At 39.0% G+C, this 24,621-nt stretch overlaps 1 protein-coding gene across 2 annotated transcripts; it reads right to left on the bottom strand.

The window, feature by feature from the left end:
- Positions 1 to 4,216: 4,216 nt before the first annotated feature.
- Positions 4,217 to 23,968, bottom strand: LOC143296548 (3'(2'),5'-bisphosphate nucleotidase 1-like). Of its 2 annotated transcripts, XM_076608571.1 has the most exons (8): positions 23,809 to 23,968; positions 20,719 to 20,820; positions 20,059 to 20,169; positions 18,946 to 18,994; positions 15,618 to 15,761; positions 11,842 to 11,987; positions 10,980 to 11,289; positions 4,217 to 6,959 (listed from the first exon to the last, which is right to left on the bottom strand). In XM_076608571.1, exons 1-7 carry the CDS (start codon positions 23,932 to 23,934, stop codon positions 11,011 to 11,013), a joined length of 957 nt encoding a protein of 318 aa, XP_076464686.1. In that variant the 5' UTR covers positions 23,935 to 23,968; the 3' UTR covers positions 4,217 to 6,959; positions 10,980 to 11,010. The 2 variants fall into 2 exon arrangements, with proteins under 2 accessions (XP_076464686.1, XP_076464685.1); XM_076608570.1 differs by lacking the exon at positions 4,217 to 6,959 and having other exon boundaries at positions 8,707 to 11,289; positions 23,809 to 23,965.
- Between the last annotated feature and the right edge of the window lie 653 nt (positions 23,969 to 24,621).

The following is a 24,621-nucleotide window of genomic DNA, read 5'->3' as shown; positions in this document are numbered from 1 at the left end:
AGAGAGTAAAAAAAAAAAACCGCAAAAAGTGAAGGACCTAGTGTGTGTGTGTGTGTGGAGGGGGGGGGGGGGGGGGGGGGGTCTACTGTGCCTGGAGGGCCCTCAATGCCCTCAAGCAGAAGGCGTTGTAGGAGGGGGCCTCGACGGCATCATCTGGGAAGGAGTTCCAACGCGGCCATCAAAAGACCCCTGCCAGCTACTGTTTCCCATCAGTAACAGTAGCAGTAGTAGGGTTTTTTGTTTGTTTGTTAGTTGTTTTTTTTTCGTTTTGCATGCGCTCTCCCAAATTCATTTGCGACGATGGCCATATTGGCCTCTCCGATGTACAGATCCTGATCCTGAGGCAGAAAACAACAACAACAACAACAACAACAAACACACACACACACACACACACACACACACACACACACGTGGGAGTATTGACACAGAGTATCGACATGCTCCCGGTAAAACTACTCGTTTCACAGGCAGGAGGCCAGTCTGGACTTGAAGCAGTCCAGCTACTCAGCTGTGACAACCTCCTGGGCCAGTGTGTTCCATTCCGGGATGGTGCAGGGAAAAAAAACATCAGTCTGTACTGTTTCCTGCAGGCAGGGATGTCGTAGTTGCAGGTGTGTTTTTTTCGGTTTTTTTCTGGAGCTCAGCCTGCTGTCAGATGGTGTTGGTAGGCTCTTATTATCATTTTTTCTTGGGCAGATAAGATGTTACGTATATGGATCAGTCTGCATGATCTGACACATCCATGAAACTGAAACATTGTTGTTAAAAGTGCATAACAACATTGGGGGGTTACTCTGATCGATGGAAGATCGATCCTGGGCCCTTAGGCGATATTGTCCAATTGTTACTAGCGGGCATAGTACTTTCCTGAACATCTGACGTTTTGAGGACAAGGTCGTCAACTGCTCAAGCAAGCACACGAAATGCCCCATTGTTGTTCAGAGATCTGTAAGTTCATTCATATAAATGTTGCAAAAGTACAGGGGAAATAGGCAATAGCTTGTTGCAGTCCCATGGACAGGCATCTAATCTCTTAGGATATGTAATGCCGGTTGTTTCCTGAAATAGTGCTTCTATCCTTTTTGTTAGTGTCAAAATTAGCCCATACTTCAGTGGCAGCTCCATGAGTTGTGCAAACTAGACTTTATTGTATGCATCTTCCAAGTCAATTTCTACTGCTGTTTCCTCTTTTATTTGAAATATGCGAAAGCAGCCACATTTTCCCATGCACAGTTACCTGTTTTGTACCCACCTTAATTTGGAAGAATGAGCCTCTGTTTAAGGTCACTGATGGAAAAATATTTTTACACCAGTGGTTTAAGGTCTGTGGCACACTTTCTTGCTACTATACATTTCATGAGCTTTCCAGTGATATTTATCTGCCTACCTGACGATGACCCTTCACTAGTTTCAGTATGGGAAGGTGTGTGTCTAGTTCTCTGGTACCTGTCCATTGTGGAAGCAATTTTGATCGAGTGAATAACATATTTGTGTATTGCAAAGAGACCTCAAAATCTGAGTGTGAATTTGGGTGTTAATTAAAATCCCAGCCATCTGTAATATTATTTGCTGCATGCACCATGTCCTGCAGGACAATTGTGATAATTCCTTTTATTGGTAAACTGATGAATACCTTCTCCACCACACTCCCAATCACATCACTACCAGCTTCTGTTTCATCCCACCTCCTTTGTGTGTGTGTGTGTGTGTGTGTGTGTGTGTGTTGAAATAAGTGACCGTGTGCATGTCAAATCACCTTGTAATAAACAGACAATAAACCAGTAAGAAACAGCAGCAATAGAACTATGAGTTTATTCCCATTAACTCTTTGAGTCATGGAGAAACAATGCAACATGGGAATATTCAGACCATGGTTACAGAGGAAGAGCAAACATATTTGAAACGTTACAACAGCTTGTAACTTTCTGTGAGGATGGACAGTATTATGAAATGATGGCAGAGAGAAACAAGCAGCATGAACTGCCCTTAATGAGGACAATGGAAATAATCATAAGCAAAGGAGATTAAGAAATGAAAACCATTGATTACTGAATAATTCCAAATTAATCTTGCAACACTTTGCAGTGACACAGGACAGAAAGAGGGGGAGTACCAAGATCTATTTTTCTGTAGCACAGATTACCTTGGACTGCAGCAAAAGATCAAAGTGAGAGAAGAAACATGAAGTTTCTGGGCAAGATCTGCACATTTGTGACCATTGGTCAAGTTATCATCCAATACTGTCACTTGAAGGGTGAGCAGGAGGCGGGGTGTGTGTATGAAAAAAGAAGGGACAGGGTTTAGAGTGGTGATCACCTTTACCAACATGCCAGGTATGAGGGTGCTGGGCAACTTCAGGAGGGAGGCTGTTCCAGTCTCTGATGGTTATGGGGGAGGAAACTGATGTTGCAGTAATCTGTGTGTGGCAGTTGATAAGTCAATTGGTGGCCATGGCTGTGTCTGCCACTTAGTGGAAAGTGTCGCAGTTCTGGACAACTGATACTCATTTCCTTGATGATGCTGTTTACCATGGATAGCTGCGCTACACAGCACTGGTTTTGAAGAGAATGCCACCCAGGTTGCTGTACTTCTCCCTGATGCTTATTTTAGATGTTAGGCTGCAGACACACTATGAGCTGTGAGCTGCACTGTAGTTATGCCACTATAAAGATGACATCAGTTTTTGCAGAAGTGGCTCTGCCACTAGCTACATACATATGCATGGTGCTAAAGGTGAGCAACAGTAATATTTGAAATATTTGCAATCTTTATCTCAGCTTGAGTGTTAGATTTTTCTTCTTCTTAACTCTCTCCATACGAACGGCGAAAGAGACGACGTTAACAGCGTTTCAGCCCAATTACCATCATCAAAATATTGCAAGCAGAAGGCTCTTATACTGAAGAGGTGAATGTTGACAAAGAACACCACAATTCTGACGACGGAAGCTAAAGGTTGGGTCATTCAGACACCCACTGGACATCCGAGGGGTATGTGTAGAGGAGAACAGAGGACTGGCCATACTGAGTGAGTTAAATTTGTTATTCTTAGAAGTGATGCAGTTTGCAAAACAGATTCATTGGTGGGCACTTGACCTGTTTCAAGGAGGCCTCAATGCATGTGGACTGATCCATATACACAACACCACATCTGCTACACACACACATTTTATATATATATATATATATATATATATGCATCTTCCAAGTCGATAACAGAGAAAAAGACAACCTTTGAATGTATTGCTCTCGTTCAAGAATGACTTCCTCTCTGGAAATGGACCCAGTGCTTTCTTTCATCAAATAGTATTGCTTGCCATAGAAATGGTGAAGGTTCTGACAGCCAGCAAGGCAGAAGATACCTGCTTGCCAACAGTTTGAACATGACTGGGTACAATAGAAAGTGATCAACACTGTGAATGACAGGAAATGGCACACTGGCACCTAGCCAGCTACAGCAACTTGTAGTAAGGTCATCTCAGCTGCCAATGAGTGCTGCCAGCAGTGCACCTACCTAACCTCTAGCCATGACTGCTTTTGGTATTCTTACAGCTCAAAGCCTGCCCACTGCTTGTCTGGAGCACAGCTCGTAATGTGGCTGCTGCCTTATGATAATGGTTGACCAGAAATCTGGTGGTGCAGTGCTGGTCTTTCTTGATGATCAATAAGATATTGATATGCCCTCATTCGTGAGGATCCGACTGTTGCTGTGTGTGACTGGGCAGACCAAGGTTCTCTGTGTGTGCTCCTTCTTGGAAGCATCCTTCAAATTTTATCAGTGTCATTGGATAGTAATTTTTATGTGTGATGTGTTTGCTTTAGTATTTATATAGACTGAAGGGATTTGATAGAAGGGAATGAAATCATGCTCTGCTGAAAAGATGTCAAAAAGGTGTTCTTAGATTTCTGATGAATTCTCACAAGGAAAATCTTGTATTCAAAGTCATTTTTGGACAGCTGCAAGTTTTGTACAAGATAATCCATGACACATATTTAATCATTTAATATTTTTACTTTATTTATTTTTTCTAGAATAAGCTCTCAAGGCCTGGTCAGTATATTGGGTTATGTGAAGGTCAGGCATCTGCATCTTCCCCCCCCCCCCCCCCCAAAGTGGATGTGGTGTACCATATATGGATCTGTCATTTATTTCCCCCAGCAGATGTGGTGTACCGTATATGGATCAGTCAACACACACTGACACCTTGAAACTGAAACTCATGACACATGTTTGTTTATGAGATACTTTATTAAGCTCCTGATGTATATATTTTTCAGTACACAATAACAATGAAAACAGTACAAAAATCTGTATTTCTACTACTAATATCTGGAATCATTGTGACATATAAATGGTAGGATTGTATTAATAATTAAAAAGCAAGCATACAAAAGTCAAACAAAAACCATCTCCACAAGTAGCCATTATGCTTTGTCAACTTGAGAATGAAGCAAACTGTCGGGATCAAGCATTCTGCAGAACATTGGAATTCTAAGCTCTTTTATCTGCTACATTTCATGGACAGCTCTGGGTTTCCCACAACCACTGAATATACACATTAAAAATGCTTGACTACTGAATATATTCTGATTACCATATTAAATGAGATTTCTGATTGTCTTGAGATCAAATCACTTGGAATAGAAGCCATGCAAAGCAAGACAAAAATGAAATTCGTGGAACCCTTGTTATACTGCTTTCTTTTCAAAGGTATCAGCCTGTTGACTTTATTCACTAAACCCACTGCTAGAGCAGTTTATACAAAGGAAAACTAACCACGATGAAAAAAGAACTGATTTAGGTTGATCCAAAGACAGCACTGAGGAGAAGACTTGTTAGAGTGAACAGAACTTCAGATGAACCATTCTACTTCTGCAGTCACTACTCATCCTCTGCATGTTGTCATACTGTCACAAGAGAAGCAACAGCTGAAAACTGCAAACATTATCTTCACTTTGGATGGATTCTTCTCTACTTGTTCCATTCAAATGTGTTTCATATCACAGGTCTGAATGGCTGCGATTGCTGATCTCACAACTTCCATACACAAGGTGAGGTTTACAAAGCCATGCATCATTCCAGATTACAAAACTGTTGAAAGAAAGGTAAGTTTTCTTAGCTGCCCCCTGTATAGTCATCACACATGTAATTTCAGCAAACAACAAAAAAACAAAAAAACACCAACATTAAAAGACCCCCTCTCCCTCCACACACAGTCAAATGAATAAAAAAAACAAAGGCAGAACACCCTTGTATAAATGCTATTCATGTCATCCGTGTATACACTTAATAAAAACAATAAACAACCAAATTAAACAATATCACACCAATCAATCATGAATGCCTTGGCAGTGGTACAGGCATGTCACATTAAAAGCCTCCACAAACATCATTTCAACATGGATGTATTCCAGTAAACATCTAAGCCGTCCAATGAAGATCAGTTATGTGCCCCAAAACACCATTACACCCATCCTTCTCCCCAACAACTGCACTCTAACATACTACTTAAGTGACCATTTGTTCTATGCACTGATGCCAGTGCTCCTTATCACTCTTCATGTGAAACATGGGGAACAGTCTACTCTGCAGACAAAGAAAAACAACACTTATGACCATACAATGGAACAATTCTAACAAATTATAACCTTTTCTTTGACTGGGCCTGAAGAACCTCAAAACAGATCATTAGCCTTTTTGTGCTTTTTTGTGGATATAATTTCTCATAAATTTTACCACCAGGGCTTTTACTGCAATGCAATGAGACAAGAGGGCCTTGTAACTGTCAGAAAAAAACAAAACAAAAAAACCTCTACAGTTAAGAGGTTTTTTTGCCTGCCTATTTCTCTAGATCCTGTGCAATATATGAGGAAACAGTCATTGTGCTCAGAACCATGCAGCCAATATGCTGCCAGTTTATCATGGACATTTTTCACCTTTCAGCCAATTTGCTGTCAGTTATCATGAACATTTGTCAAACACCTGGTGATTCATCTTTACTCAGTGTTGCTTTTCAAACTACCTTGTATGTTATTTAAGACTGGAAGCATAATCACCAAATACTTCTTCACACAACCTTAGGATTCTTACACTAATGTATCTCACCATTAACTTTTAAATCAAGAGCTAGAGGTGAAAATGATCACTCAATTAGCTTTCCAGATAAAATCCTTTCAGGTTGGAAATTAGTTGCTGAGATTCCAATGCCTGAGAGCACAAATTATGTGAAAGTGACCTTAGTTTATACAGCACTATGTGATGGACATGAGCATAAAGATGACATCTCCCCCCCCCCCCCCCCCAAAGTTCTAATTAGTTAACTCATCCTGGAGGCATGCCAGCATGGAAGCCAAGTTTATTTAAATGCTGCAACACATGCTCATGTTCCCATGCATTAAAAAGAAAGAATAACAAAGACATTTATTTTTTCTAATCGGTGATTATACTGTTGATGAAAGCAGAATATGCAGTATGTGTCAAAAAGAAACAATAACAAAGACATTTAGGTTTTTTTTAAATTGGTGTTTACACTGATGATGAAAACAGAAAATGCAGTTTTCAAACTCATGAATCCATCAACATGTGAACAATCAACAGACTGGATACATGGAGAAGACAAGTACAACATCTGTCACATATGTTGCAACAATATGGACCTCACTCACTGATGTGCGGACTCACTGGGATAGGCATCAGGGTCTTTCAAAATGTGTTTCATCATTTTGCTTTTAAACTTTATCTCTTAGAAAAACATCTTTATAAACTGAAAACTTACAAGGTCAACAGCATTTACTCTAAAAACTCAACCATTAGGGAACATAAAATCAGGAAAGTGAAATCTTTCACACAGTGAAGAGTACATGACTGCATTTATTCCCAGTCACATGTCAGCAGATGCACCAAGACACACACATGCTGGCACACAGGAGAGGTATTTACAGTTGTATACACAGTTCACCTGAATGACAAAATGTGAATTTAAAGTAAACAGAACGAATTGAACATAATTGTTAAAATGTTAAGTTTAATCATGCTGGCACTGATTAAAAAAACAAAAAACAAAAAAAAACAACAAAAAAACATACCAACACACACACACACAAACAACAAACAAACAAAACCCCCACCAAAGAACAAACCTCAAATTCACAGACCAGTAACTTTCTGTAACAACAGTTCTTTCCAGACATGTATCTCTTCCTGCATTTATGAAAACTGTGTTGTGTCCAGGATTCAATTGATTTGATCCACATCTACAGCTATGTTGTCAACACTGACCATGTTTGAGATATCCCTCAACAGAAAGCTAGAAATCACAGAACCTCAAGTTAAAAGCAAACATCAATTACATCTTCATATTGCCTCAAATCCAGTCAGTCACCAATGTGCTTGCAACAGACATGGACAACCCCCTTTCTAAATCTGTGTTTGTGAAGCCAAGCCAGGATGATAAATCCTATCTGTATCATTTATCATTATCTTAAAACATTTTTTTTCATTTCATAGTTGTATCAATTTCATTAAAAATTCCAATATCATTTTGGAGGAAATCATCAAAACAAAAATGAGACATCCACATCCCTGTCTCTCACCCCTCCCTCAAAAGAACCAAGGGAAACCAGAATAACAGTAAATGGAATAGTCAGTGTAAATGGGACTGACATACAACTGCAGCAGCACTACCAAGTGAGCAAATCAACAGCAGATAGTGACTATGTACAGTGAAACAATCAAAATAAGAAATGGTACCAATGCCAAATAAGCGAAAAAGAAAAATACTGCTCTGCACATCTCAGAAAATAAATTATGACTTCTGGAATTGAAATTCTGATTAACAACATGCATTCCATGAAAGAGATTAATTTAACAAGAAAACTCAAGATGAAGAGCATTTCAAATGAGACTTACACAAATTTTAACAGTATCATTGTCTAAACAAGATTAGATGATGTGGTAGTAGGAAGTTCAATAAATAGAAAAAATCACAACACATACCTCATGGCAATTCAACTTCCAAATCAAAGTCTTAGTCAGAATGCTGCCCACCCATAGCACACTCTTATCAAACCCATTGTCAAAGCTTTTTCCTTTTTGTCTGAAGGTGTTCATACATGAGTTGCTGGTGTTTGTGCTTTCATAACTATTGTGCATTGATTTCATTGTGTATGTGCTTCAGTGACACTGAGTGATAGTTCAAAGTGTTGTCACTGGTCTGACAAAAGCTAGTGTCTGCACCAAAAATGGAAGTTTATTCAAAAATGATGATTGAAGGTAAGTGCTAGTGATCAGAGCTAGGTCTGTAAGTCATCAGCGCTGCACATGTATATTACTCTCAACCCTCATGCTGAGTCACTGAGCTGTGTGACTTAAACACATCACTTTTGAGGGAATGAAATATAACCTGTACCAGTTACACTTATAGGTATTGCAGAAGAAAATACTGTTAGATATCCAAGGGTAAAGAAATCACAGTTGTAGTAATAGCAGCAGCAGTAAGTGTAGTAGTAATTGTGGTGGTGATGGAAGTAATAGAAGCAGTAGTACTAGTAGTTTGAATGGTAGTTTACAAGTGTACAATGCTGAGACACAGTGCCAGTGGACAGTGTGGTTTTTTTCTTCCAGCAGTATGATTTGACCAGTGGTAACACAAGTATGTCACAGTGTGTGTGTGTGTACGTGTGTGTGTGTGTGTGTGTGTGTGTGTGTGGTGTTGTTGTTGTTATTGTTGCTGTTTCTTCTCCCCCTCCTCTCCTCTTTATCTTGCAGTTCTTGTTGCTGTTAATGTTTTTTTTGTGATCCAAATACTGAAACATGCACCACACAGCCATAAAGCAATGAGCCCAACTCACAAATTGAACACTTCTCCCTGTGTTTGGTGTACATTTATTTACAGATCTATATGTGGCTGAAAGTTTGGCCATCTTCCTATTACATATGAACATCAGGCTGGGGAACTGTCCAGGAGAGTTTCCTCTGAAAATTGGCCACGGTCCAGGGGCTGCCTTAGGCGCCTGGTAGGGTGCAGGGGCAGCACCCTGTTGTGGGGTAAAGGGGGGCAAAGCCCCCCTTGGCAAAAATGAAATTAGTGATTTTTAACAAGTTTTGGGGGCCTCTCCTGAAAGCTAAAACAATAAATCAGTTTCTTCTCTTACCCCCAAATACTTTTTCCTCAGAAAAAAAAAATTGTTTCCCTCTGAAATCATCTCTTCCACTGAAAATAGCGGATCCACTGAGAGTTCCCCAGCCTGGAACATAGAGAAAATTTATGACTTTTGCAAAATGTTTCCATTCTCTCCCCATCCACCTTACCCTTCCTCCCTTCTTCCCCTTGCTCAGCATTGATTTTCACACGTGTCCGTGAGGGTGTGGGTTCGAATCCCGCTCTCGCCCTTTCTCCTAAGTTTGACTGGAAAATCAAACTGAGCGTCTAGTCTTTCGGATGAGACGATAAACCGAGGTCCCGTGTGCAGCACGCACTTGGCGCACTGAAAAAGAACCCATGGCAACGAGAGTGTTGTCCTCTGGCGAAATTACGTAAAATGAAATCCACTTTCATAGGTACACAAATATGTAAGCATGCACTCAAGGCCTGACTAAGCGCGTTGGGTTATGCTGCTGGTCAGGCATCTGCTCAACAGATGTGGTGTAGCGTGTATGGATTTGTCCGAACGCAGTGACGCCTCCTTGAGAAAGTGAAAACTGAAAACTGAACTTTCACACGTGTGCATTTGTGTGTGTGTGTGTGTGTGTGTGTGTCTGTGCATGCACACTGACATACATGCAAACAAATATTCAATAATGTGCTGAGAGAGAGAGAGAGAGAGAGAGAGAGAGAGAGAGAGGTATTCAAATATAGTTACTTCATTTTATACATGGTCCTATAAAAGAAGACTGACAGATGTATACCAGCTGGCACACAGAAAGAAAAACAGACACTGAAATATATAGACCTACATATTAATATGTAGATAGTATAGATATATATTTGTATAGATATGTGGACAGACTTTTCTTTTAATATAGTCTTCTAGTATACTGAAACACTCATGCATGCAAATGTTCAGAGACAACCTACACTGACACCGTGTGTAGCAAACCAACCAACCGCACGGTTTTACACACAGGCATGTGTGGAATGTATTGGGTGGCCGACACAATCAAGGCGGTCAGTCCCTCCTTTCTCTACACCAGACCTTTCTCCCTGTTCAGCCATGTGACATGTTACAGCGCAGCCTTCCTCCCCCCATCTTGGCATGCCTTTTCTTTTACTGCAGGATCTCACCATTCTGTTCCAAACTGCTGTGTAGGGCTGTGTTATGTGTGAACTGTTTATCTGGTTATCAATGAAATGATTCTGGAACCATCTTTGCGCTGCAGGTTGAGCAACCTCAACAAAATGGGTGAGGAAACAACTGCCGTGACTGTATCAAATGATCTTGTGGGAAAAAAAAAGTAAAAATATAACAACAAAAAAACAACCACATTCCAGCATGCCCACACCATTAAAAAAAAAGTAAAAAACAAAACAAATTAACATCTTTAGCACATAAAAACAAAATCTTATCATGAACGGTGATCACAACACAAACAGTTCATCAGCTTACACTTGATCCTTTGGTTTTGTGGACAGTACAACAGTCATTTTAACAACTTACTTAATTTGGGGACTGCTTTGTCCAGACTGAATCAAGCATTAAGTCAACCATCATAAACAATGCTTTCAGACAATAATAAAACATGCTGGGTTTCCAACTATAGCATTTGGCAAGCAGATGTTTTATCAACCATTTCAAAGGAAATGGTGTGTAGTGTAAGGTGATACATTATGAAAAATAAAGTAAACCTATGACCAGTAAAGTGGAAAAAAAAATTAGTGGGTTAGCCTTTGATTCTCTCCCCAAAACTAAAGATGGGCTCCCTCCATGGGGACGTCATGACAACTACAGTCATCACAAACAATCATGGAATCATTCTTCACCTGTCTGTTGCTGGATCACAAAATGACTGACTCAGGCCACAGGGGTCTGCTCCGGTTCAGGTTCAAACATCTCACGGATATCATCAGGAATTCTGCTGACATACCAGTCATGATTGGTGACGGTAGCAAGAACACCTGAAGCATTGGGAAACTTGACCTGGGGTCCATAGGGGATGGGCTTCCCCAGCAGGTCTGTCAGGCGACCCCCCACAGCGTGGAGGATGGCTTCAGGGGCACAGGTGTCCCATTTCTTGCAGCCTTTGCTGGCAAACACATAGGCATGCACACGCCCCTCGATCAGCAGCAACACCTGGCACAGCACCACACAAACTCAGGATGAGTCAAAGGCAAAATACACGTTTGTCAAGATATAACAAATAAAAAAACATGATACAAGAATACTTTTTTTTTTTTTTTTAATCATCTCTAAACAAGGAACTGTTGACATGTTTGCTGATAAAAAGGTGACATACTGATCAATTAGAACAGTGCAATCAACATCCCGTAAGTACTAAAATTATAACATCAAGAAAAGAAAATCAATAGAATAATACCTGTAGCCTAAGTCACACTGCAGGAACACTCCAACTGAACTATGTAACAGGGATCCAGTAACTGAGTGAGTTAGTGTGTGTGTGTGTGTGTGTGTGTGTGTGTGTGTGTGTGTGTGTGTGTCTGTGTCTATGTGTATACATACATTTGTGCGAGAAACAGAAAAGGGAGAGGCAAATGACATGTGTAGAAATGAGAGGCTAGAGTTCATTTTCAGTTTGACATCAATTTATATAATGTGATTTTAGAGGAAAAAAGCCTGGAGTTGAAGAAACAAATGATCATGATTGTTTTGCTATCTGTCACTGACCTTGTGGCCGGCACCACCCACTCTCACCACCTGTGAGGGGTCGCATGACTCCACAGCCTCGGTGACAGCACGGTTGGAATGAGACCGTGTGGTGGTGATGATGTTCTCACCCTCTGGGGGCTTCTGCCGCTCAAAGCCAAAAGATCCTGAAGCAAATTAGGCACATCCATCACATACAGTCTGTGAACAAACAGGAGGAGTTTGTATTATACTCCATGTTTGGTGATACATATACTTACCATGTCAAACTGATGCAAACTAGGCCTGTCGGTTTGCTCTGCTTGGCCAAATTTCACGTGGCTAACGGTGAAAAGACGACCCATCTTGCCCGGTCTGCTCTTAGCCAATCACACACCTCTAAAAGCTACAAGTGCTGAATCATTCTGTGGCCATCGAGAAAATGCCCCATGAGAACCACAGCAGAGACGCGGGGATGGACAGGCAATAATATCAGACAAAGGTCTGACCCTCAGAGACGGGGAAGGGACCTCCAGGTCTTGGTTCTTAGCCAGGAACTCTGGAAGGAAACGGAGGTTGATGGAACCATCTCTGTGGAAGGCCAGATCTTGTGGCATTCCACTAAGACCATGTATCTTGTTTCTATCATGGCCCGTGGCCAGCAACAGAAGGAAAGTGGTCTTGAGGGTGAGTAAGTCGAAAGGAATAGTACCCAAAGGCTTGAAGGGTTGCTTTCAAATGAAATCAAGCTCCAGGAACAAGTCCCACAGGGGCACTCTTCTGGGGTTTCTAGCTTCCTTCAGAGAGGTGCCCCTAGCCACCTCTCTGAGCAGGAAATCCGCTTCAAAGGCAGGACCACCTAGCTGTCTGATGGCGGTACAGATGGCAGACCTGTACCCTCGCACAGAACTAGCAGACAGGTTGAGAACCAAGGAGCAGTGAGCCAGAAAGTTGGCCAGCTGCATGCTCATAGGGTTAGTAGGGGGAGCCATACACCACTGCAACCATTTCTTCCAGCAAAAGTCATACAAAGCCTCAGTTCCCGCCCTCCTTGCTTTGGAGACTATGGAGAGGAGGTCAGAGGAGGTGCCCCCCTCAGTAAGCGCCTCCAACACAGAGGCCGACTGAAGGGTGGAAGACTTCAATGGTGGTGCTGACAGTTCCAACCCCACAACAGCTGGTGGAGCAGCTGAGGATTGGAATGAGGGATCCCCGAACGAGGCTGCCTCAACAGATGAGGTTTGGCTTTGAGTTCAAGAGGTGGAACGTGTGTCAGGGACTTGAGGTCCTGATACCAGGGCTGAGCTGGCCATTTCAGCACAATGAGAATCAGCTGCGGGCTTTCCAGATCACCTTGGACAGAATTGGAAAAGGAGGAAACGCGTAGGCAATCAGATTGTTCCACTCTAGAGACAGAGCATCCACTGCCCACACTTTCAGGTTGGCGACCGGAGAGACATAAGTAGGGAGTCTCTTGTTGAACTCTGTGGCAAAGAGGTCCACTGTCGGCTGAAACCACAGCTCCCACACCCCTTGAAGGGTGACCTTGTCCAGGTTCCACTCTGTGTGGATGACACTCTTGGACCTGCTGAGTGCATCTGCCAGGATGAAGTGCAGGAGAGCCCTGCGAAACTGCCTCTAGTTCCAGAACATTGATGTGGCATAGGCGCTCCTCTGGGGTGGTTTGCCACTCTGATGTCACCTCAAGGAACCACTCACCCAGACGTATCTGGGTATCCCATTGTTGGATTCTCTGGGACCACCATAGCCTCAGTGCCCTCTGAAGAGGAGAAATGAAAGAGTCTGCGCTGTTGCCTGGCACGAACGGCGCAAGTGGCAGAGGAGGTCTGCCAGTCGGTCCCAGCGATCTGGCGTCAGAGAGACTATCATGAACTGCGTGTCGAATCTCATCCCTAAGAAGTCTAAGGACTGACTTGGGGACAGATTGCATTTCTCCTGGTTTGTGAGGAAGCCCAGTTGGAAGCATAGGTCTAGAAGTCTGGCCGTATGACTCTGACACAGCCTGTGACTGGGCAAGAATGAACCAGTCATCCTGGTACACAGAGATGAATAGATTTTGACCGGACGACAGACACCAATTCCCACACCACCTTGGTAAACAGGAAAGGGGCAAGGGACGGACCAAATGGGAGGGCAGAGAACTGGAACACCTTGTCCCTCCACATGATCCTCAGGTACCGACGGGACGCTGGATGAATGAGGATATGAAAATAAGAATCTTTCAGAGCAATAGAGGCAGCCCATGCAACAAAATAAGGCCAAATGAACACGCTTAATAGCCAAAAAAAAGCGTTAGATGAGACAGAGCGTAAACCTGACAAGATGGCATTGAGATCCTTGGCCAAAGGAATGATTCAGTGCTTGTAGCTTTTAGATGCGTTTGATTGGTTAAGAGCGGACCGGGCAAGACAGGTCATCTTTTCACTGTTAGCAGCGCGAAATTTGGCCAAGCAGAGCAAACCGATACGCCTAGTTTGCATCAGTTTGACATGGTACAGTACATGACACCAAAACATCCTTATGCTCCTATGTGTGTGTGTGTGTGTGTGTGTGTGTGTGTGTGTATAGATATAGATATATTGATAGATATATATGCATGTACTTAAAAAAGAATGACATACATTTGTGTAACTCCCTCTCCCTCTAAGAGCTCAGGGTGATATGCATAAAAGAAAAAGTTACAAATTACATAAACCATTGGGTAGTGCACAGTGACATCTTGTGACTACATACAGACTTTTAACAAGTACAGGGTTGTTGCTCATGACTTGAAAAATGGCCAACTTCATTTTCTTGTCCATGCAACATTTAGCTACAGACAAGAAATGAAGAAGGGAAGCTGGACAGTGGAAAGAGGGAAAATGCTATCCTTCATCACATTTCCTCACAAGGACACAAATGAAGTTTCCTTTCTCTCTTTGTCATTGACGTCAAAATCTTGACACACTGAAGTTATGTCAGTACTGTGCCTCCTTTCTCCCCCTCTGACAATTACTTGGCAGAATAGTTTCCCACTGGCAGAACATAGCACACTCAATGAATGAAACCTGTTTCATTTCAAGTTGGCAGAACCCATTTAACAAAAGTAATGCATATATTTGTTATGGAAAAGTTTGTTTTACTTTTATATGTGTGAAACAATAATAAGATCTTATTCAATGCTTTTTCTCAAATAGAGCTAAAAACACCTTACATGTACTTAACTCACTGTAGATGACAATAAATCAATTTTGACACTCACTGCAGACATCACGACACCATTTGTCCAACTCACTTGCATACACACATGTGTGCACACACCGAACCACACAAATATATAATATATACACAACATCAATAGCATGGATAAAACCATGTTTGTAACTGTGATCGCCAAAGACAGCATTATTGCTTGAACAGATGAATCTTCAGAAAAATTCGGAAGAGGATGAGGAAGTGGAATGTCTAATCATCTAAAATGGAAGGATTTTCCAAAGTAGTAAGTAACACGCATAATTCATCACTAGTTTTAAGAAAACAATTTTCAATTGTTAAAACAATTCCTGAAGCATTCTTCCACAGAAAGAGGATTTTCACTGATGTGCACTGTCTTCATTAAGGTAATGCCTGATAGGTCTTATTCAATAATAGTATCATCTTGCCCAGTCAGGTTTCTGTACGACCACCTGATGAGATAATAACAATGTTAAAGTTGACCAGACAGACAATCAAAGTAGTATTATTCCATACACTCAACTGTGTACACAACCAAGTCAGACAGCTGAAGAAAGGACGGGTGCTGGGATGAGAACACTTACCCAATCCAATCAGTCCCCATATACACCTGCCCAGCTTGGCATCTGGCCCGGCCTGGTAGTTGTAGTAGGGCTGGTTGATGATGCCCCCAGTGGCAATGCCGTTCACAGCCACTCCAATCAGCACAGTCACATGGTCCAGCAAACCTGCACATGCCAATGTCACAGGGGTCAGTCAGCCACAATGGCCTCAGGACATGACCTCAGCCCTGACAGTCAAGTCTGACAGAGGAAGTTCACCATTGTCAGCTGCTCCCCATCTTCTCAACCTTCATAAGATTTGAGACTTTTAAAATGTTATCAATCACACACACACACACACACATGTGCACGCTCACATACACACTCGCGCACACAAATACACACACTTTAAAAAATGCATTTCACAAAACATTTACTAAAAACTGCAACATAATACAAATATCAATACTTCAACTTAGAGAATTGTGCATTAATCACTCAGCTGACTACAAGGATCACCACCAGACTGTTACCTTATCAGGACTCAAATTATCAACACAAAACAATACCATATTAATCCCTAAAAATGGGCACAGTATTCACCCCTTACACCAAGAAATAAAATCATCAACGATGAACATTGTGTGAACAACTTCTGATGCATCAGCATTAAGTTTATACAGACACACAGACAGTTAAAGGCAACATGTGAGTAATAAAAAGTGTGTTGATAACACAAATTCAGAAAGTATAAATTCAATACCCCCCCCCCAACACACATATAATATCAATAAGTATTCATCAATAGTTTTTTTCGCACAATAAATAACAAATCAAATTTGGGAATATGGTCTGCCTCATCTAAAACAACATATACTCCTGACATATTTCTTACACAGAAAAGTGACAGAGTGCAAATAACTAGTAACTACCTACTACACTCCAACCAAAACATCAATGTTGGCAAAGCTGAAATTCATGGAAAAGACAGTAAATATCTGAGTGAAGAAATGAAGAATCAACTAAAACACACAAAGAAGTAAAACAAAATAAATAAACAATCAGTCAAATGGCAGATGCCCATAACACAGTCACACACAAAATCAATCAACAAGAAATAATAAAACATTAACACTAAAGCAAGACACTGCATAAATTGAAAACAGTCACCATGCACTGACATAAGCACAACATTAACTCGGTTTTATTCCAATATTTTTGCTTTAAAGTCTGAACTTTTGGTTTCATTCCAATAATTTTGTTTCAAACTCAAAGTTTAATTCTGTATAGTAATTTCTCAAATTTATCATAATATCCATGATAACTGACATTGTCAGAAGTACCAAAATCAAAACATTCACAATGAACTGACCAATTTATAAACACACATGGAGGATACACACTTCAACACTGCAGAAAATATTGTCTACAACAAGGATCTCCTTTCTATGTCATGTTATCAGAAAGTACTGATATGATCCGCATCTACATCCGAGAACTTTCGATGTTTTAGGCAATGAATCTTACTGGCTGGTGTCACTGTAGCTATTCCTACTGGTGTTGTATCTTTTTACTTGTATGTTACAGGTGATAAAGATGAAAAATCTTTACCTTGTGTTCTGTCAACGTTCTGATTAAAATCAAATTTATCGGGAAGCCAGTCACACACTATATAAAAGGAATACACAAATCAACAGGATAACAGTCATTTAGCACTATGTTTTTATCGATGAAATGATTTACTGGGCAAATGTAAATGGTGTAAGCCTTAATAATAAGTGTATAACATAGCAGCCTTTCAGTTTCATGGTTTGAGTTTGTTTTTTGTTAATGTTTTGGATGAGAGAGATCTTTAGAAAAACATTTATATTCAAACCATTGTTCCATCACATGGCAAAAATTTGCTGCTCTTGGCAGATTTATTCATCAATGTAACTTCCAAATTAAGCGGATAAAGTTACTATTTAACTAAAAATCACTGTTACTAATCCAGGTGTCAATAATTATGTAAGATGAAAATGCTATGCTCTGAGAAAAAGGAATAAAAATTTAACAGTAAAATGACTGTGGGAAGATTTTTTCATCACATTTTTTGTGCCCTTCCCAGACGTGTGTTGTCATTATAACTGGGATGTGTGGAAAGAACTGAGAAAAAAAAAAGAAAAGAAAAAGAAAAGCCATATATGTTGTCGACTGACAGAGTATTTCCAAAGAAAAAGAATTTGTAAACGTTTACCACAGACACATTCACATATATACATACACACAGTGTCTGCCACTGTCAGTACAACCACCATTCATTTAAACAATGAAAAATTGACAACACTGCTTTGACTAAAATATCTGTTCATTTACTTCAGCTACATGATCCAAAACTAAGAAAAATAATGCAAATTAATAAAGCTATGTGCTCCGACATTTCTGACTGGCAGTTTCCTGTCCCTTTAATTAAACACTGATTCAAAATCAAAATATGTGTACTTTCACTGTTGTTCATGCAACTCTGTCACACCATGGTTTGTTTACAGATATTGAAGTGCTGGGTATTCTATACATTCACACTACTGCAATGCTAATAAGAGTTTAGTAGATCCAGATTCAGTTTAGCTTGTATTCCTGTCTATGTTACATGATGTTTATGGTCCACTGTTTTCTTTCTTATCTAGAAACATGTGACAATGTGGAAGGGTTGCACACAGGAACACATCATACCTGGGCTGTTTGTTAGAAAAGCTGGAGTAGTGACAAAGAATAAAACGACAAATGCTCAGAAAATGACAAAATGCAGGAAAAGTAAAACATACACATACACACAGTATAAAAAAAAAGAAAAAGAAAAAAAAGAGAGGTATAAACATAATAAAGTGTTCTTTATGTCAATAAAAGAAAGTATTATTTCTGAAATATTCTCCAGATATAAACTTACCAAAAAAAACACCAACAAAACAATCAACCAAGTCAAACACTTCTTAAGGACATAAATTAAAAACAATAACTGAATATTATTGTGAATATCATTTATGTCATCACTATGCTTTTTAACACACTAATGTTATCAGTATCACTTACAATTCTTCAAAATGTCATTGCTAAAGAATTTTGAAAGAAAAGAAAAAACAAGCATGAAAAAAGTCACAAATCAAGATACCAGTTAAAAGGACACAGAATAACTTTGAAAATCAGCAGAATGATCATACATCAAGATACTAGTTCAAAGGACACAGAGTAACTGTTTTAAGGTAACAAGACCAGCAAGTAACATAAAACAAGAAACAAAGAAGTACCACAAAACATACAATACATTTTCACTCTACTGAAACCAAGATCAGGTACAGCAAAGAGTTAGCCCCACCCTTATGCATTTTTTTACCTTGTGTGTATTCTGCAGTGCCATCCACAGGATCCACCCATATCACAATCTGAAAAACACACAATAATAATTATGATAATCATATTGAATACTTATTCAGCGCTTTTTCTCAGAGCTCAAAGCACTTTATATGTACAAAAACTTATTAATCATAAATGGCGAAATAATAAAATAAATCAGTTTACACAGTATACTTCAAACAGACATCATGACACAATTTGTCCAACTCACATAATATCATTCATTACAGAAAAAAAATGGCTCCCAACTCTTGCGACTAAAAAAAAAAAAAAAAAAAAAAAGAAGAAGAAGAAGAAGAAGAAGAAGAAAAATGTATTGCTAAGTGTGCTTGATGGTCAAGAAAAAAAAAAAAAAAGCAGACTGTCACGTGTGTGTTTATATGTTGGTCTTTTGTGTAAATCTATGCATACCTTGGAAAATCATTTTCTTCTATTACCCCATATTTCATTTTCTCAATCCTTATATAATATAGATTCTTCCATACATATGTGCATCTGTTTTGAATGAATGTGTGAGCAGATCTTATGTATTATGTTTGGTATTTCTGTCTTTGGGAAGGTCTGTATTGTCTACGAACATGTGTATGAGAAACTTCTAGAGATTTTCACATGAAACAAATTACTAACCTAAACAAGTCTTCACGGTGAAATGTCTAGTAACTTTCGCCACGACAAATCACAAAACTTAAAAAATCCTCAATGTGAAACATCTGGTGACTTTCACAAAAAAAAAACAACTACAAACCTGAACAAGTCATCAATTCAATGTGAAACTTATAGTGAAATTCAGTTCAGTTCAGTTTCTTAAGGAGGCTTTACTGCCTTCAGATAAATCCATATACACTGTACCCTGCACCATGTCTGCTAAGCAGATGCCTGACCAGCAGCATAACCCAATGAAATTATATAATGTACGAAAAAATTACAAATCTGAACAAAAATGAGTCAAGCCTTCGTACCCTGGTAGTCATAACTGTTCATACTTGTGAGCTCAACCTACAACACTGTATGATGGATCCATTGCATGCTGGATCCATCCCCTTGCAGACACAATGACAGGGTTCTGAAGAACAGCTGTTTGACAAGAACTTACGTCTTCATCTTTGGCATTCATCAGACTCTGGGGACAAGTCTGCTTCAAGACCTCTGCATCCATCTCCTTCTCTATCAGTTCATCTGGAACCGTGTCTGTGGGACTGAGTTCCTGCCAAAAGGAGTCACATACAATTCACTGCTGGAAAGGAGCTTAGATAAAAGGCTGTTTTAGGGAAAAAGGCCAATTTAAAGCAAAACAAAAAACAACAACCTAAAAACATGCCACATTATTTAGTTCTGGAGTAAAATACACTGTTTTGATCAAATCTAAACAGCCAGAAGAACCTAAGATGCACCTGCTTTTATGCATGAAATATCATATTTTGGTCAAACGTGTGTAGCCTCTTTATGTCACTACGACACCAGTACATGTATGCGTATACATACTTACTTTCATTAACAGTCTCTCTACTTAGGGTGGGCAAACAGACATTTTGGAGGGGTGAGTAAAATTTTGTCACCTGAACATTATCTGGGAATTTCTTGACCTGTATGGTCACAGACTGAGTGTACTGAGATTATCTTTGACACATGCCAGTAAAATAACTTTAAAAAAGCTCAAGACATTTAAACATTGAAGTATCAACTAGTCTATCACTGTCAACAACTGGGTCAAAATATCCCCAGAATCAGAACATGCTGACTAACCAAAGCCTACCTCTTCTCCTTTGATGGTCACTTTCGGGAACTGTTTGTGAAGAGAAGCCACAATGCATCTCTGAGCTGTTCGGTCTGCTTCTGTCTGGAAGTCATTTTTGCCCTGCAAACAATGTCAACATGTAACATTATAACAAAGATGCTGCTGTAGTGTAGATATTCCATGAATGAGTGGGTGTACATGTGTATGTGTGAGCCTAACAGTAACATCATCCAGTTCACAGATCATATCATGTGTTTTTTTAAGTTTTCACTAAATTTCAGTTTCAAGGCATGAACGCTTGCAAACTGGTGTATGTATTCTAAACTATAAAAAAAAAAAAAAAAAAGAAAAAAAAAAAAAAAAAAAGAAAAAAAAAGGCAATATGCCTGACCCTCACATAAACCCAGTGCACTAGTAAGGCAATAAGAGCCTACTCTAGGGTTGTGTAAATCATTTACATGTTTTTAAAAGTATTGCTCTAATTTCATTATCAACAATGCATGCAACTATGTGACAGAGGAATGTGGCCTGGTTCATACCAAGATATAATACTGATATTGATAAGTGTATTTACATAACACTTTCTAATATGTCAAACTAATAAAAGTGATTTCTGATAACAAAACATGTTTACATGTCAGACATGAAACATATGACTTATAAGAACAAAATCACTCACACATCATATTATTATTAATTAATATTATATACATGAAACATACACACACATGACAGAGAAACTAAGTTTTAAAAAGATGATTGCTGGACTTTCTGGCTAAATAATAGAAAAAAAAGAAAAAAAAGATGGAAGCTGGCGGTGGAGATTGGCTAAGTAAAAGGTCCTTAGGATCAAATCTTGTGAACAACATTTCATGTCTAACACACTCATTGGTTCATATCAATCAATGAATGAGAAAGACTGTTGTCAGGACTTCCGATTAGAAGATGCTAGAACCGACCTTTTGGAAAGTTTGAGTGGTTAATATTATCAACAATAAAACTAAAGTTTTCACAACGGAAACAGTTCTGGCTGGCTAAAAGTGTAAAAGTAGCCTTTTATCTGACGTTACTTAAGATTTTTGGACCAATGGATGGGTACAGACAATTTTTTTCATAATGTATGATTTTAAGAAATTGATAAAAACCAAATTTGATTAATCATTCAGACTGGATGTAAAAATAACATTTTCATCAAACTTTTTCTATTTTGTCAAATCATGATATTAATCTTTAACCTCTCACACTGCCTTCTATATTATCATAAAGCAGATTAATTCAAAGGTCTTGTTCTTACCTACCATCCTACAAAGTTTAGCACCGATGCTACTTGTACTTCATGCTATGGTAAGTGAGAAAATGCCAACATTAAAGTTTACCATAAACACACACACTAGTTTATTACATACTCACTTTGTTTACAAACTGGAGTCAAAAGGTTTTTTTTAATGTTGAACTTTTTTTTTAAAATACAAAGTTGAACACAGAGCATATTAAACCATGGCTAGTAAGAACACAGCAAAATTTGTCTTAATTTGCAGCACACATACAATACATAACACATAAACCTGCACTGAAGCATGTAAGCACATGAGGAAAAAACAGAAAACATAATTACACAGCCATTCAAATGCTACATGAATCAATCTTGTTTAGAGTTTCAACAAACCAATGACTGTTATATAGTATACAATATCATAAGAAATAAATATCTTAATGTAATTATGAATAACTTAGTTTTATCTTTTAAAAGTATAAATCATATATATATATATATATATATTATATATATATATATATATATATATACATATATATATATACGTATATAAATTTTTAGTATGAAATATCAAATCAGAATTATAAATAAATTTTATAATATTTCCACACATTTTTAATCACATACATTTGTTTTGTTTTTTTATACCAAGTTGAAAGTGCACTCAAAAGTGGATATGTTTTGGATGCTGCCATACATTGTGTGATAATTACTTGGCTCCAGTCCAAGAAGGCTGGTAGCACTAAACCATCCTTACCAAATTACATAGCAAAATGTCCTCATTTAGTCATTATCTGCTTATTGAGCGGCTCAGTGTGCAGAAAGTGCAATATTATGTGGCCTAAATTTACAAGTGACTGCGCACTCTTGTAAACAGCTATATAAAAAAAAAAATTTTTAAAACGGAAAAAAAAAAAGGAGAGACAAGAGAGGCAAGGCCTTCAAGACTCACTTGTGATACACTTTAAAAAAAAAATCTAATCGTTAAAATGTGTTCTGTATTTGTTATTATAAAGCTTTGCAACCAGATTTGAATTAAGTCCCCTAGCATTAATTACAGAGTACTTTCCCTTTTTTACTATCTGCACCAAAACGTTTGCAAAATAAAAAAAACTTCCATGTTTAGCAAAAGAAGTTCCTGTTTGAACAAAAAATGATAATAATGACTGCTCTTGTTGTTGGGTCAGAATATCAGATCAAAGTGCCAAGTTTAGAGAATACAAAAAATATAAATATAACAGTAAATGCAGTTTGCATATAATTAGGCTTCATTTTTTTTTTGTGCCCATCCCAGAGGTGCAAAATTGTTTTAAACAAGATGACTGGAAAGAACTGAATTTTTCCTATTTTTATGCCTAATTTGGAGTCAAGTGACAAAGTATTTGCAGAGAAAATGTCAATGTTAAAGTTTACCACACACACACACACACACACAGACAACCGAACACCGGGTTAAAACATAGACTCACTTTGTTTACACAAGTGAGTCAAAAATGAAGAAAAAAAAAAGTCCTAATGATCAGGCAAAAGGCTGATAGTGATAAAGCCTAAAAGCCGGAACACATGACATGGTATCAGATATGATGAACTAAAAAAAAAACCAAATAAAAATAAATAAGAATAACCACAGCTCCTCCAACACATGCAAGCATACTCTTACTCCCTAGCGCCACCATAAAATGACATCCTGATGAGACTGGCATCAAGAGTCTAAATCTGATTCGTCATTATCAACACCATGTATCTTAGAGGCCCCAAACGTTCGAAGTTACTAACCTATGGTATCACATAAATGTCTTTTACCGCCATTGCCTCAGATTTATTACACTTACCTTTTCTACAATCCCGAGCTCTCCTTTCTTCATAATATCTCTGATAATAGTGGCAGCTCGGTTGGATACTGTGACAGACGCTGCTAAAATTCGCATGAGAAGCGGCGGTGTGCTTGCAGACGCCATGTTGTATCATGGATAAATGCAGGCAAGGCGAGTTGACAGAAATCAGACTGTGTGCATGACAAAATAGTTTGGAAATAATACAAATTAGTAAAGTTGGAATATTTGTGAACCCTTAAAAACAACAACAACAACAACAAAGATTAATTAACTTTTTGATTTTTTTTGTACTTAGTATTTTGACTTTTGCAACAGCCATCAAGTGACGATGGACATGCGCGTTAGCGAACGTGATATATGCTTAGTTTCGGTATCTCCCACTGTGCGTGCGTGCGTGCGTGTGTGTGTGTTGGGTATTCTTGATATCAAGCAAACTCAGTGACCTTGACCTTTCAAGGTATAACCGAAAAAAAATAAAGTGGTGACAGGACGGCTGTGCGCCCCCCCCCCCCCCCCTCAAGTTATCGTCTCCGGGCCTCCGGAAGATTACAGCTCGTCAGTCATAGGGCGAAAAAAAAAACCTTGAGGAAAAAAAAGTTTGATGAACCTATAATCATTTTTTAAATCAATAAATGAACATGCAGTCATTTCATCATGACATGAAATCGCGGCATTGAAAAAAACGAAAGAAAAAAATCATAAAATGATCCGTGACGGGGAAGCAGTGAGAGGATGTTGAAGGGAGGGAAGGACATTCAGTTGCACAATCACCACTCGCACTGTCTGACAGTGAATTAAATTTCAGCTGTC

This window comes from Babylonia areolata, chromosome 21 (assembly GCF_041734735.1).
Source record: "Babylonia areolata isolate BAREFJ2019XMU chromosome 21, ASM4173473v1, whole genome shotgun sequence".
Lineage (NCBI taxonomy): Eukaryota > Metazoa > Mollusca > Gastropoda > Neogastropoda > Buccinidae > Babylonia > Babylonia areolata.
This window is presented reverse-complemented; position numbering and strand designations above follow the sequence as displayed.

Excerpts from the sequence above, each read along its gene's own strand:
- LOC143296548 (XM_076608571.1), bottom strand. The coding sequence starts at position 23,934 with ATGGCGTCTGCAAGCACACCGCCGCTTCTCATGCGAATTTTAGCAGCG. Across the intron at positions 20,821-23,808 it reads AGCTCGGGATTGTAGAAAAG|GGCAAAAATGACTTCCAGAC; the intron begins GTAAGTGTAATA and ends CATTGTTTGCAG. Across the intron at positions 20,170-20,718 it reads TGACCATCAAAGGAGAAGAG|GAACTCAGTCCCACAGACAC; the intron begins GTAGGCTTTGGT and ends TCCTTTTGGCAG.